We start from the raw sequence: 13,318 nt of genomic DNA, 5'->3' as shown, positions 1-13,318 counted from the left end.
TTTCACACCTAGTCCATTTCTGATAGAGAAAGACAACTCTTATGGTCTCTAACATTTTAACTCGGCTTCCTCCTGCCTCTGGTGACTACTGCAGGTGCTGCATTGATCCCAAATCCAAATGCTGACTGATATCAGCTGACAAATTAGAAGCTGAAATTCAATGAGGTTTGCATCAGGGTTGGAGCCTTTGAAATTTTTTGCTTTCTGTATTATGTTTACAGGGAACAGGAGGAAAACACACTCTTAATTCAAAACAAGTGTTATGCAATATTTATTAAAAGCATTTTACCAATTCATATATACTCAAAGGTAGTCTAAGCCTTCTAAATACATAAATTCATGATCAAATTAAATAATCCACAGCTAATATATGTCTCATCTTAGGAAGTATGTTGAATTAATGTCAAATATAAATAATGCTTGTGCTTACATTGCTGAAAATGAAATGATAGAGGTTTGTGATTTTTGATTTAATCTACTGGAAGATTATTCATTTATTTTAAATGTGGTCAGCTTACTGGTATACTTACTGGTTTTAACAGGAGACAGAGAAATGAGTAATGTGTTATCTTTTACCATTTCTATTTTGTCTGGTATCCACTGGTGACTTCACTTGAGCACAAAATCTGCTTAGCTGCACAAGTAAGTTATGAGAATCAAAACACAAGGAGAAGGCATGCTACAAAGGCCATATTAGCTCCTGTAACTTAACACTTTCACCTATATTTTGATACCCACCATGAATTTGGTAGCCATTTGCTTCTCCTGAAATGAAAAAAAATCCCCCCCGCCCCCCCCTCCAGGGTCTTGTATCCTCATTTTCATGCAAATGAAGTAGAAAATGTGATGGGAATGTCATCATAAATTTATTCAACATTCTACTTCCTTAGACTTCTCTTTTCAGATTTGCTTATTCTCTAACTTTTGTTTTTCTACTGTAAATACAAATCTTATACGTCTTTAAACTTCAAAACACCACGGCAATTTTGGCTAAGACTTTATTATTATACATTAGCAAGGACATTGGATTCATAGATGTGTTTGTGTCACTGCTTTACTTTGATGGACCCATTATCTCCCCTCTTACCCACCAACATCCAGTTCTGGGATCAGGTTTCTGAGCCCCCTAAGAGTTTTCATATTTTGAATTCTTCCTTTGTATACACTGGCTGTATCAGTCTGTCCAATAAGTCAAACTCCATATGGAAAAGGAAATACACTATGTGGTGAATAATAAAAAAGAGATTCTTAACACTACATTTTTGAAGCAGTCTGTTTGCTATACAAGGCTAAATAACTTAAAAGTCAAAACCAGAAATCATCTCCTCCACTGCTCCGTGTGCTTGCTCTCTCTCTGCTTTTTAACCGTAACATATCCATGACACTGCGTGCATATATGTCTCGCAAATTCACATTGATATTTGAGTCACTGGATGAGTTCTTCGTGAGTCTCTTTAAAGCTTCACGCTGCCGGAGAGCAGCTTCTTTTATCTTCAGTGTAAAGTAACAGGCAGAAAACCGGTCGTTTATGATAGCTATTGGCAAAGCCAAAACTAGTATTCCTGACAGGATACACATAAAGGCCACTACCTTACCAATAGTGGTGTCTGGCCTAATGTCACCATAACCAACAGTTGTCATGGAAGTTGTCGCCCACCACCAAGCACCAGGCACGCTTGTGAAAGTTGTGCCTGGCACACCTTGCTCAACAAAGTACTCCACAGTGGAAAATATAGAGATCCCTACGGACAGGAAGAGCAGCAGGAGGCCAACCTCCTCGTAGCACTGTGCAATAGTCATTCCAAGGGACCGCAAGCCTGAAAGACAAGAAACGCTGTCAGTAGGTTGATTCATGCAGCTGCCTTCAGAAGTTTGTGAAATATCTGTTATTTAAAAGCTGACTGTTTTATACTTTTGCTTTGACTGCTAGTGAATACGTCTTAGGAAAAAGGGGTGCAGCTCTCAAAATACTGGGAAAATGTGATTTTATAAAATATTAGATTGAACCACTGACGTTATCCCAGTCTCCTTACAACAGAGCATATGAATCCTCCTTATTACTTATCATTTGAACTACATACGACATTTAGAAAATTACTCTATTTATTTATTATTACTAAATCTCTATCTAGTAATTGGCCATAATGGAGGAACTACCACAATTTTTATTACGTTACCTAAATAACCATTTAAAAACACTAAAAACATCTGCTCTCTACTTCCAGTCTGAATGTGCCAAACTGTATTTTCCAGCCCTTGTCACATTTTTCTCTTGGACCAAACAGCCCTCTGTTGTCAAATTCATGTTCCCAGGTGGGTACTCGGAGCCTAACTCTGTCACACTACCCTCTTTGCTAAGCACCATTTGCAACCCTTTTACAGTTCTCACAGCCTCTCTGATCTCTCTTTCTCTTCCCAGCCTATCAACATATTTATCTGTAGAGATCAAAACAAATGCATCAGTTCAGCAGTAGCTGCACTTGTGCCCAAACTGGAGATAGCAAAGCCTCCCAATGCAAATGCATTCTCCTGCTAATTCACTGATGTACTGCATCAGTCCCGTTGCCCATGAGTCGCACAGGGAGCCCGTGTGCAGCTGACTGCACTCCGTAATGCCCCACATTCCTTTCAGAGCTGCTGCCTCAAGGCCAGGCTGCCTGACAAAGCAAGCAGGAAAGTAAATCCAATAACAGTGCAATGGATAAAAACCTCGCATAAACAAAGAAGGAAGATAACAAGGCACCAGCTCAGTTGAAACACATTGGAAACTGAAATTATCTTCTGAATAACTAATGATTTTGGATTGCTTTTTAACACTGTTCTTTAAGAAGATGCTGTTTCCCGTAGTAAAAGAGAAAACCATGATGCTTATCAATTACCCTTCACGGAGTACACTTGTAACTGAAGCAATGTTTGCATAATGGCTTACTGGAGCTCTGCCTCTGCTTGCAGACTTCACATGCTCATTGGGAATAATGAGCAATTTGATTCGCTTTACTTTCCACAATCTCAAACTAAAAGAAGTTAAAATTTCTTCTTGCTTTTGGCTCTATTTCTTTTCCCCTTTATGTTTAATGAGTTTTAAAGTTTTTGTTTATGTACAGCAAATCATGGAGCTACATACTAGATGTTGTAGAGAATGTTTCCTTTTCCAAAGTTTTCTTCTACCAACTCCAGTTAAGGACTTGCTCATATCCATGTTTTATCCTGCTACAACTACGGTCTGTTGGGTAGGATGTTTATTACAGTGCTATTAGGTTAGTTTTGCAGCAGAAGGGAAATATGATTTATCAGAGTAATCTTTTTGCTATTAATATGACTGCCTCCAGATTTTGAAAATATACTAAGATCAGCAGTGCAAAAGCTGTGAATGGGACAACTGCAAGCATCCAGACCAAGTTCTCATTTTCCAAGGAAGTTACTACCATCCCCTGCCATGTAAAACTTCACACTAATCAAGGTAGAATTTTTCTTCAGTTTTCAAGTGACCTAAGAATAAGGTACTCCAATTTAAAACTCTCTGTACCACTTCATTTTAAAGCACGGATAGGTACTATAAAAGCCAGGCTTTGCTCTTTTCAATGGATCTTGAGAACACTGCAGCTAAAACAAACAGCACAACTCTCATAAACTTTAAATAAGCAGGAACAGGGCTGTGACTGCTACCACTTTATATCACATTGACGAATTATCAGCGAAGTTGTGGTTCTCCATCTCTTCAGGTCTTCAGATGAAATCAGGAGACTTTTTCAGTTGAATCTATGAATCAGACAACTTACTGGGCTTCACAGCTCATTCTAAATGGGAATCGGTGCATTCAGAAGAATAATGTCTTCTGCTCTATTGTCTAGTAACGTTTAAAAATTCTTTCTCCAGCCCCAGCACACAGCAAACTAGGGCTGTTCAAGCACAGAGCTGTAACAGCTCCTCACCAGGAGCTATGACAGCCTGGATAGCCATGCTGGAAGGTGCTACGGTGCTGTAACAGAACCAGTGTGGTACCCAGCATAGGGCAAACAAGCAGCCCCAGACCTGGGACCAGCAGGAGGAAGGAGAGGCTTTTCTGCCATGCATGTCAACTTCCACCTGTTTGTTGCCCAGATGGACTTGATAATACAAGCTCATTTTCAGGAGCTTCAGTTTAAACACAGCTTTTAAACCATCTTAAAATTTTAGCACAGAATTCTGAAAATGCTGAAGATTTACTTTCTCGTGTATCCAGAAGCATCTCATCTTGACACATGCTACAGCCTTCTCTCGAACAAGTCCACTGCCATCACAAGTAAGATGCTCACATTCTACTTCTCCTCAAGGAGTAAATCTCTAAGTGCTTCCCAGAGGAGGACCAGCACACAGGCATGGCCCCAGAAGGAAGCCTACAGCTGAGGTGCACCAGAGATTGTGAAAAATGTAGGTTCAGTTCTCACCTGTTCCTACACCTACTCAAATCCATCATTTGTGTATCTCAGAAGTCGTCTCACCCTCTAGCTATATATTTTCTGGAGATAGGTATTTCTAATTTCTCAGTTGTTCCTTGACAAAATACAGCACTTTGCATAAATAATTTAACACTTGCTCCAGTCTAGCCTAGGTGTTTCTATGTACTGCATCTATCCTAATAGCATAGTTCAGCTTTTAAAGGGGCAGAAATGATGCTTCCATTTTTCTTTCACTTCTCCATAAATAGGGTTTATCTGCCATTTCTTTAAAAATAAAGGGGAAAAAAAAGAATTGCCTTTATGATTTTTCTGAACTCATTTCTGCCTCTGATAGCAGAACCACACTGCTGTTGAGATCCCAGCTTTGCTAGGGGTCTGCACTGTACTACAGAGATGTCCTCCTTGTGACTGTGATCGTCCCTCCTTGGTGACAGGGGAGTTGCTTCCAGCAGCTACAATGTTTTTCATCTCTTTTCTTCTGATCTTGCACTCCTCTTGCCACACAGAGCAGGTGAGCAGTGCATGAAGCTTTGATCTGAGAGTGCGGGAGTCAGTTTTAAGCTGCCTACGGCATGAGCACAGAAGAGTTGCGAGTGCCACTCCTAGGCACTGACATTTATCAGGACTACCCAGGTATGTATGAGCAGGATGGTCTCTGTGTATGGTACTCACGGAGTTCATCTTACACTAGAAGCTGTGGTTTAAGGTGTGTTTAGAACCACATTAGCACAACTATCTTCTACTACAAACCTCTAATGGTCAGAAACCAGACTTCAGATCTGTTAGTGTATTTTTCTGTTTTATTAGGTTTATGTTTTGTCTTAGTAGCAGCATCTTCTCTGACAGAAAACTGAATTCATGACTTTCTACATTTAAATTATACAGAAAAGAGCCAGAATTGATACAGTGTTCTGGGCCTCCTACATGGCTAACAACTCTGAACTACCAAAGAAGCAAGCACAGCAACAGTAATGCTGTTCTGAACTGTTTAAGTGATGTAAGCCATTTCTTGAATGCTGAAACAGGTATTTCAGTTCCAGAATAAAGATGATAGTTCACTGCCAAAGTAGGAGACTAGATTTTGATATCATTAATTCACTTCTTCTAACATGGCAAATGAGTTATTCCACTCTTAACACCACTTAATATTATGAAATAAACTACGGTAGCATTTTAATGAATTTAACTTTAAAAATAAATAGGCACTAAAGTTCACACCACCTCTGAAAGGTAACACACCTAACATTAACTGTTATTTTACAGACAACTGAAACTCACGGTTTCAAGCTGACAGAAGAGCTTTAGAACTGAGTTTCATGCATTCATTCTGTAACAGTTTGATGAACTGAAAACTTTTGGAAACAACATACTTCTGGACCACAACCCTGCTATTTAGCACAAAAGTGCCTTGATGTGTTCAAATCTTTTGCTTATTTTCAAAACAGAACTGCAGAGGAATACATTCAGATTACTGCCACCATTGAAAGTGGGTAGCAGGCTTCCTTGTATAAAACAAGAACTGTAAAAAAATTACGATGAAGCAAAGCAAACTCCCTGACAGACTGAATCACTATCTGCTTCCCTTCAACTTCTCTCTAAGGGACAGTTATGCATTGGTATAGGCACAATCTAGAGCGGAGGAGTAAGATTAAGATAATTCTCAAACCACTATCATTACGCTCAGTGGTATTAAAGCTGTTCCCTGCAATTGGTACGCAGGTTCACGGCTCTTCAACGGGAACAAAAATCAGAGGCATCCTCCTGCTATAATTCCTGCTGAAGTGGGGCCAGTTCATAAAGAGGATGGAGATGGCTCTCCAAAAAATGAAGCATCAACCATTCAGAAATGCAGGAAGGATTACTTTGAATGCCATGTAAGGATGATTATCATCATCTTCAGAAGAGGCCAGTATCACAGAACAGAGACAACAATTTACTATTGGGATCTGATTTTTCAAAGCTCCAAGTTTTGGCAGAACTTTTCTTCTGTCAAATTCAGTGCCATGTTCACCACTGATTCAAGTGGGAACATAATTAAATCATTTAGAAAATAACAAGCACTGGGTAACATCACAGCATAGGCAGGGTGTGGTGAGAGTATTGCTTTTATTATTTCAGATATCCAGGCATGCACATTAAGTAGTAATACAAAATGGGGGAAACACAAGACCTTCTGAATATTTCCATCTTCCTCTGATAAGTTTCCACTTGAAAACATTCTTTCATACCTTTCCTACACTACTTAGGAAGAGTGAACCCGTACGTTCCCAGTAATGCACTCTACCATCCACCACTCTCCTGCCTGCTGTTCATCTGTGTCTCCTGACACTTGCCAGCAAAGCTTGGGCATGAAGGGCCCCACATCAACAGGTGAATGCTGACTGAGCCCAACATCATCACTCTGTGCTGTACCTACTGCCGATTTAGTAAGCAACTCCCAGCTGTGTTCAACATGTCATATAGATACCGATGTGTTCAAAAGGGCCAGAAAGCCCACCAACCCTTTGCACAGTATGATTTAATTTAAACAGTTTTCTAGAAATATGATGTATTCAACAGTGGATGTCTGTTTTCAGGATCTGCGATGTAGACAAAATCATGATACATGTATTTGCATAAACTTTTAGTGTAACAAATTGTGATAGGTGATTATAAGCTGTCACTTGTAAAACTCTGACAATACAAAAAGCATTGGTCAATGATGATCACTTACCGTTTCTTCCTGTGCTTCCCTCTTAACCAAGTCAATTACAAATGTTTGCAAATTAGTGACATCGTAAGAGACTGTTGAATGATTTACAGCATGCAGCTTTGGGGCCTGTTTTCTGTAAGTTTTCTATGCAAACTATATATACTGGCTTTATGGAGAACTAAAATTTATGGGAGAAGGCTCCTGCCACACAATTACCTATGTCCGAAAGTAAGAGCTTCACAAACCATTACTGATAACATTACACTGTATAAGAAAATAAGGCAGAAAGGCGGGCAATATAAGGGACTATGTGCAGGGACAACTGCTGTTGGTAGAAGGAATGAGAGCTTTCACTGCCAAGGCTGAAAGTACCTGTTGAATGTCTTCCCAGCTTCAGCATCCGCAGGGCTCTGAGCAGTCTCAGCACTTGGACAATGCGCCCCACGTTTTCCAGTTCTTGGGAGCTCTCCCCACCACACAGGCTCTCTACCAGCAGGGTGATGTAGAAAGGTAAAATAGCAAGGAGGTCGATGATGTTTGCCACGCTCCTTAGGAAGCGACACCGATCCCGTGCACACAGGAACCTCAGAACAAACTCCACAGTGAACCATGCAATACACAAGTACTCTAGGGCATCCAGTAGCGGCGGTGCCAGCCAGCTTAACTCTACCGAAATCAAAGCCATGTTGGCAATGGACACAACAACAAAAGCCATGGATAGAGTGCCGAAAGTCCTGGCTGCTGCGGAGGAACCAGGCTTTTCCAAAACTTCCCAAAGTTTTTGTCTGACATTAGGACAGAGGCTACCAGAAAAGTCCTCTTCCTCATCTTGGGCATCCAGTTCTTCCGCATCTTTCTTGATGTCTAGGGCTTCACTCAGCTCCTTCCTCCTGAAGTACCTGCCCAGGAATGCCCCACAAATAGATTTTTAATACCAATACATAAGTGTTTCTTATTCTCTACCATGAGAGGCATAAGAGCACACATTAAGGTATACCTTACATGAACTTAGGAAACCCTTTGGTCAAGCATGTCATGGAGGATTTTATTAATTGAAACCCTACAGCCTGTTTCCAATGACCTGATGTTCCTGCTCACCCATGTCACACCAGTGACAGTTTTTACGTGCACGATAATTTTATTCTGATGGTGTGTTATTTATATGGATCACGTTAACTACAGTAGGATGAGCTGCATGACTAACTTGTGCTCTCGTAAGCAATCCTGGCACAACTAGACCCACCGTTTCTAAACTCTCTTCAATTTTATTAATCATATTGCATTTTTATTACATTGGTGTATATCTGCAATGTTTTAAGGAAAGGCATAATAAAAGCTATGCAGTTTATGTACGAAATTCTGATCAATACATGCTAAGATGACTTATATACCTTTAAATATACTGGTTGTCACACAATGAAGCATGCAAGCAACTTTGCTGAGTAAAACTTGCAGATTGTAAATACTTATTGACTATTTTTCTAGAGCAAGAGTGTGTGGCAACAACATTCTTAAAGTATGTTGAAAAAAATCCTTTTTTTTTTCACATCTGTATTCCTTGACAGCTGCAGAGGTCAAGACTTAAATAAGAGGGCAATTTTGCCTTCATTTGATGCAGTTACTCCTGAACATGCCAAAGAGGTCCATAGCTGCTTGTACCACCTAAGAAGTAGGATCTTCCAGTTACACCTACCACTGAAGGAAGAAGGGGATGAAAAGTAGGATCCAACTCTCTCTGAGATGCAGAAGTGAGTCATGTCAGGATAGGATAACTTTAGCATTTGTTTTTTAGGATGGTAGGAGAGAGGACAGAGGGGTGGGTGGGTGTTGCTTGATCGTTTCTTTCTAATAATTTTGACATAACCACTTTAGATAAATAGCAGTCATACTCTTTAGAGGATTCCATTCTTCAATACTACAAACAAACCAGTAATGCTAAAAATGGTGGAAAAGATATCTTCAAATAGCATTAACAGAAACATCCTGGGGGTGGTTCAGTCCAAACCCACCTAGTTCCTAAGCTGCCTGTTAAAACTGGTCTCCACTGAGCCACGTTCCCACTGTTGCTGCCCCCTCCCTGTGAGCTGCTACAGCCATGTGCGATGCTTGCCATCAGGGCTCCTCCTGGAGCCATGCCACCCACACTCAGCCTGGCAGGTGACCGCTCCCTGCTTCTGCCTCTCCAGCTTGGATCTAGAAATCATCCTGAATGGAAAGGACAGCGTGCGGAGGCTCCAAACCCTCCTGACTCCACATCTGCTCCCCTTGGCTAGGATAACCCCAACACGAATGACATTGAAGGGCATCTCTGCCTTGACAACCCTTCCTATCTCCAGCACTGTCACTTTCTGCTTTGAGCTTCCAAGGCCAATCTGAAGATGATGCAGAAAAAACAGACCCTGTTCCCGTCAGGGTCTCGCTATCTTGCCCCCACTGCCAACCTGTCCTTTGTATCATAGGTCAACAGAGACCTCACAAAACACACCTCCTCTTCCCATTGCCTACTCCCACCTACCTCTAAAGTAGGTTTCAGTGCTGGATTTGCCCATACTTCTCCTTGTGCTGTGCCACCTCACCTGCCCCCGCTGCTGGATCTCTCACCTGCCCATCCCTGCACACAAGCCAGCGCTGAGCTCACCCAGCCCACGCTCCCGCACCTCGTGTCTCCCCACAGCTCACCGGTCTCTGCAGCAGGAATCGATGCTGAGCTCATCCAAGCCCCAGTACTGGATCTCCTGCAGGAAGGAGAGCGCGCAGAGCTGCTCCATCACATGCAGCCTCCCCGTCTGGTAGTAATTCAGGATGTAGTGAAACGCCTGCGAGCTGCGGTCAAAGAAATACTCGTTCTCCACCAGGTTGGCATCATCGCAAAGCTCCAGGAGGCCAGAGGCCACATCCCGGGCGGCAGAGACCACTACGGCCAGCTTGCCGAGACGGGTGTCAGGGTAGCACGACAAAGTTTGCTGGGACATGACAAAGCGGCTGCCTCCTACATTGATCGTAAAGCAGTCCAAGGAGGGGATGGCCTTCTGCAGCAGGGGCCCCTGCTCTTCCTCACTGGAGAACACGCTGGAGTCCAGGGAGCCCAGGGACGTGCTGTTCCCTTGTTCCTCCAGGGACGCTTGGGAAGAAAGAGACATGCAGCAGGGAGGCGACTTCATCCTGGAGCTGCCAGCAGCAGCCCACTCTCTCCTGGATTGAAAACACAACAGAGCCACAGAGCAGATCGCCCCACGGGGCAGCGGGTGGCGGGGCAGCCCGGGACCGCCTTACTTTCACAAGCTTTGCCTCCTGCCCCTAGCACGCCTCACCGTCCCCGCTCCTCCCTGCCGTGCCTCCACCGGGGACAGAGGTCGGGCGGGCTGCCGAGGAGGAGGCAGCGGCACCTGAGGCAGCTCCGCCGCCTGCCAGCGACCCCCCACACGCAACAACACCAACACGGGGGGGGCAACCTCGCCCCGCAGCAGCCCCCCGACCCCACAGCCTTGCCGCCGGGCACCCCCGCCGAAGTTACCGGGCGCCGCCGCCTCCCCTCAGGGCAGCCCGGCCGCTCCTTACCTGCCCGCCCGCCGCCCCGCTGCACCGCCCGCGGCTGGGCGCCGGGTCCCGCCGCCCCCTCGCCGGCAGCCGCTGCCCGCTCCCCTGCCTCCAAACTTCTGGGCAGCGCCAGCGCGCCTCCATGGCGGGTCATGTGCTGCGGGGGGCCGGCGGGGCGGGCCGGGCTGGGACGGGCAGGGCCGGGCTAACGCCGTCCCCACCGCGGGGCTGAGCCGCCGCCGAGCCCGGCCCGGCCCTGCCCGGCCCCCGGGGCGGGCGCCATGCCTGGGGCTGAGGCTGAGGGGGGGCTCCGGAGCTCCCCGCCGGGGCTGCTCGCCTCAGGCAGCGCCCGGTCCCGCTGCCGCTCCGAGGGGAGGAAAGGGGGAGAAGCAGAGCTGAACTGCGAGGGAGTTCGCAGGACAGTTTGGATACCACCCCATCGTGTCCCCCTCCCCGGTGATATACATAAAAACAAGCGTGCTTCTGAGTGTGTCTGCTTTAATGCGGCTCCCTTGTCACGAAGGGCTGAAGCCAGTCAAGTCAAACAGCCACCGTCATGGCCGGGCGATGCACGCCAAATAACTAGTTTCAACTTAGGTGCATTCAGCCTTTTTCTTCTGAAATACTCTGGAATATGCTTGGCATGGTCCCACATTGACTTTGTAGCTCTGCTATATCATGGTGCAAGTTAGATTCACCCTGGTCACATTCACCCTTCTCACCGTTTTGTCTCATAGGAAACTATCAATTCTGACAAATTTCACACCAATTGCTTCTATAAGCCTGTGTTTTCTGCTGTCACTCCTTGCCTGCTATGTGGCCTATGTGGCTCTTCCATGAAGCCCGCCAGGGATGACGTTCAGGAGCACAGAAGACGTGTCCACATGTGTCGTGCTAGCACTGCATGTCCTACCTCCAGCTTTTGATCCCTGGTCACTTGAGCTAAGTACAGCTCTGTACAGTTATGTACCTTTCTCACATTTACTTCATAGAAGTCTCATAATGGTTCATCTATTGGATAACACTTATCGGCTATATTTTACATTGATCAACTGAACACTTGACTCATCACTGTTTTAACAACACCTGCAGAAATCTCTCTTGCTCTGCTCAGTACTTGCAGGTACATCCACTCTGGGCAATCATTCATTGGAAGAGTGTTTACTGATCAGAAAGAAACCTGAGGAGAACAGCAAGAAGAGGGTCATGGACAAAAAGAAGAGGAAGGATGAGATAGCTACAGTGGGGAATAGGCCTGATAACAATGTTCAAGTACGTGAAAAGCTGCTTGCAAAGTTGAAGGGTATAATCTGTCCTCCTTGACCACGCTGTGCAGACATAGAAGTAACGGGGCTGAATGAGAAGAATGATGTTGAGGGTGGTGATTATGAAGGTTTTGTTTGCCAGGATGATGAAGAAGTGGAGGAAAACCTCTGATATGTTGGTCTACACCACTTGCTGTCAAAGAACCGGCTGGAAGAGGATATGTCAGGAATAGCAGAGGTGTACTTCACCCTTTCTTGAGGCAGGCTGGAAGGTTTAGATGACCTCATGAGACCATTTCCAATTCTGTAATTCAATATTTCAAGTGTGTTATAAAGAAATACAATACAAGTACATATTTGCATAGATATCCTACCTTTTATTGCTTAAAACAACTAAATTGAAAAATAATTTAAGTGAGTAATTGCAAAAATGTGAATTCATTTTCCATTAAAACTGTCACCGATTGCTGTTATGAAGCCAGCTTTTGGGCATAGCCCACATTTAGTCCAGGGTTGCCATCTGGGAATGCAGACCCTTTGATGGAAAGCACTTAAACCAGCACTTAATTATAAACAATAATTAAAAAATTCATTAAGTAGACCATCAGTAATGAGAAGTAAGTACTTCACCACAGCAAGATGCCTTACTAAGTGTAATAGACCCATAATTGTTCAGTCATAAAACTACTTAGTTGACCTCTTTTCAGACTATTCTTTTCGGTAGACATTCTTTTCTGTCAGCACGAAATAGTTTTCCAGACATAACTTCTCCATTGGTGTAGAGAACTGAAAACATTCTCCACGCTATTACTGTGATTCAAGGGACAGGTAGTTCCCCTGTGAGTCCAGATCCACTAGTGTTTCTAAGAACCCAACTTAAAAAAAATTGCTGTTGTCTAGTCAAAGTGAGTATCTAATTCACAGCATCATTAAAACTGTAGATCACTTGTTCTGAAAATACTCTGATGTATAATTTTCAGCTTATGTAATTTCAGCCAATGTAATTTTCACTCTTTGAGTAACCAGGTTCAATATTGTGTTTCCACAGTGTCCATAATTTCCATAGTGTTAATTCACACCACTGTAATTAGTTAGAAGATCCAGGTGTGATGTAATGTCTTACCTCTGAGTTCTGACTTTCTGATAGTTTTCAATTCCTTTTTTATTAAAAAAGAGATCTTTTAGAAAACTGCTAGAAAACTATTTTTCAAATGTACCAGTAGAATAAAGCTGGAATGTTTCCAGAAAATGAAAAAAATGTTTTATGAGTAGAAAGGCTCAGAAATAGAGGATTTATTTTTCTGCCACTAGACACAAGAAACAGGGATTACTGGTGTATTTTTCGTTTTCTGGGGAACTCTTAAAGGATCAGCTATTTGTTGTTC

The 13,318-nt window shown here is 43.6% G+C and overlaps 1 protein-coding gene across 1 annotated transcript; it reads right to left on the bottom strand.

The window, feature by feature from the left end:
* Positions 1-255: 255 nt before the first annotated feature.
* Positions 256-10,867, bottom strand: KCNV1 (potassium voltage-gated channel modifier subfamily V member 1). Its single transcript, XM_027450241.3, has 4 exons — positions 10,690-10,867; positions 9,811-10,323; positions 7,504-8,030; positions 256-1,817 (listed from the first exon to the last, which is right to left on the bottom strand). The coding sequence occupies exons 2-4, from the start codon at positions 10,290-10,292 to the stop codon at positions 1,306-1,308; spliced, it is 1,521 nt and encodes a 506-aa protein (XP_027306042.3). The 5' UTR covers positions 10,293-10,323; positions 10,690-10,867; the 3' UTR covers positions 256-1,305.
* Between the last annotated feature and the right edge of the window lie 2,451 nt (positions 10,868-13,318).

The sequence above is a fragment of the Anas platyrhynchos genome, chromosome 2 (assembly GCF_047663525.1).
Source record: "Anas platyrhynchos isolate ZD024472 breed Pekin duck chromosome 2, IASCAAS_PekinDuck_T2T, whole genome shotgun sequence".
In the NCBI taxonomy this organism is placed as follows: domain Eukaryota; kingdom Metazoa; phylum Chordata; class Aves; order Anseriformes; family Anatidae; genus Anas; species Anas platyrhynchos.
The sequence above is the reverse complement of the archived record's forward strand: the minus strand, read 5'-3'. Positions and strand labels throughout refer to the sequence as shown.

Coding starts and splice junctions, on each gene's coding strand:
- KCNV1 (XM_027450241.3), bottom strand. CDS start 10,292: ATGAAGTCGCCTCCCTGCTGCATGTCTCTTTCTTCCCAAGCGTCCCTG. Junction 8,031..9,810: donor GATTCCTGCTGCAGAGACCG/GTGAGCTGTGGG, acceptor ATTCCTGGGCAG/GTACTTCAGGAGGAAGGAGC. Junction 1,818..7,503: donor GCTGGGAAGACATTCAACAG/GTACTTTCAGCC, acceptor CTTGTCTTTCAG/GCTTGCGGTCCCTTGGAATG.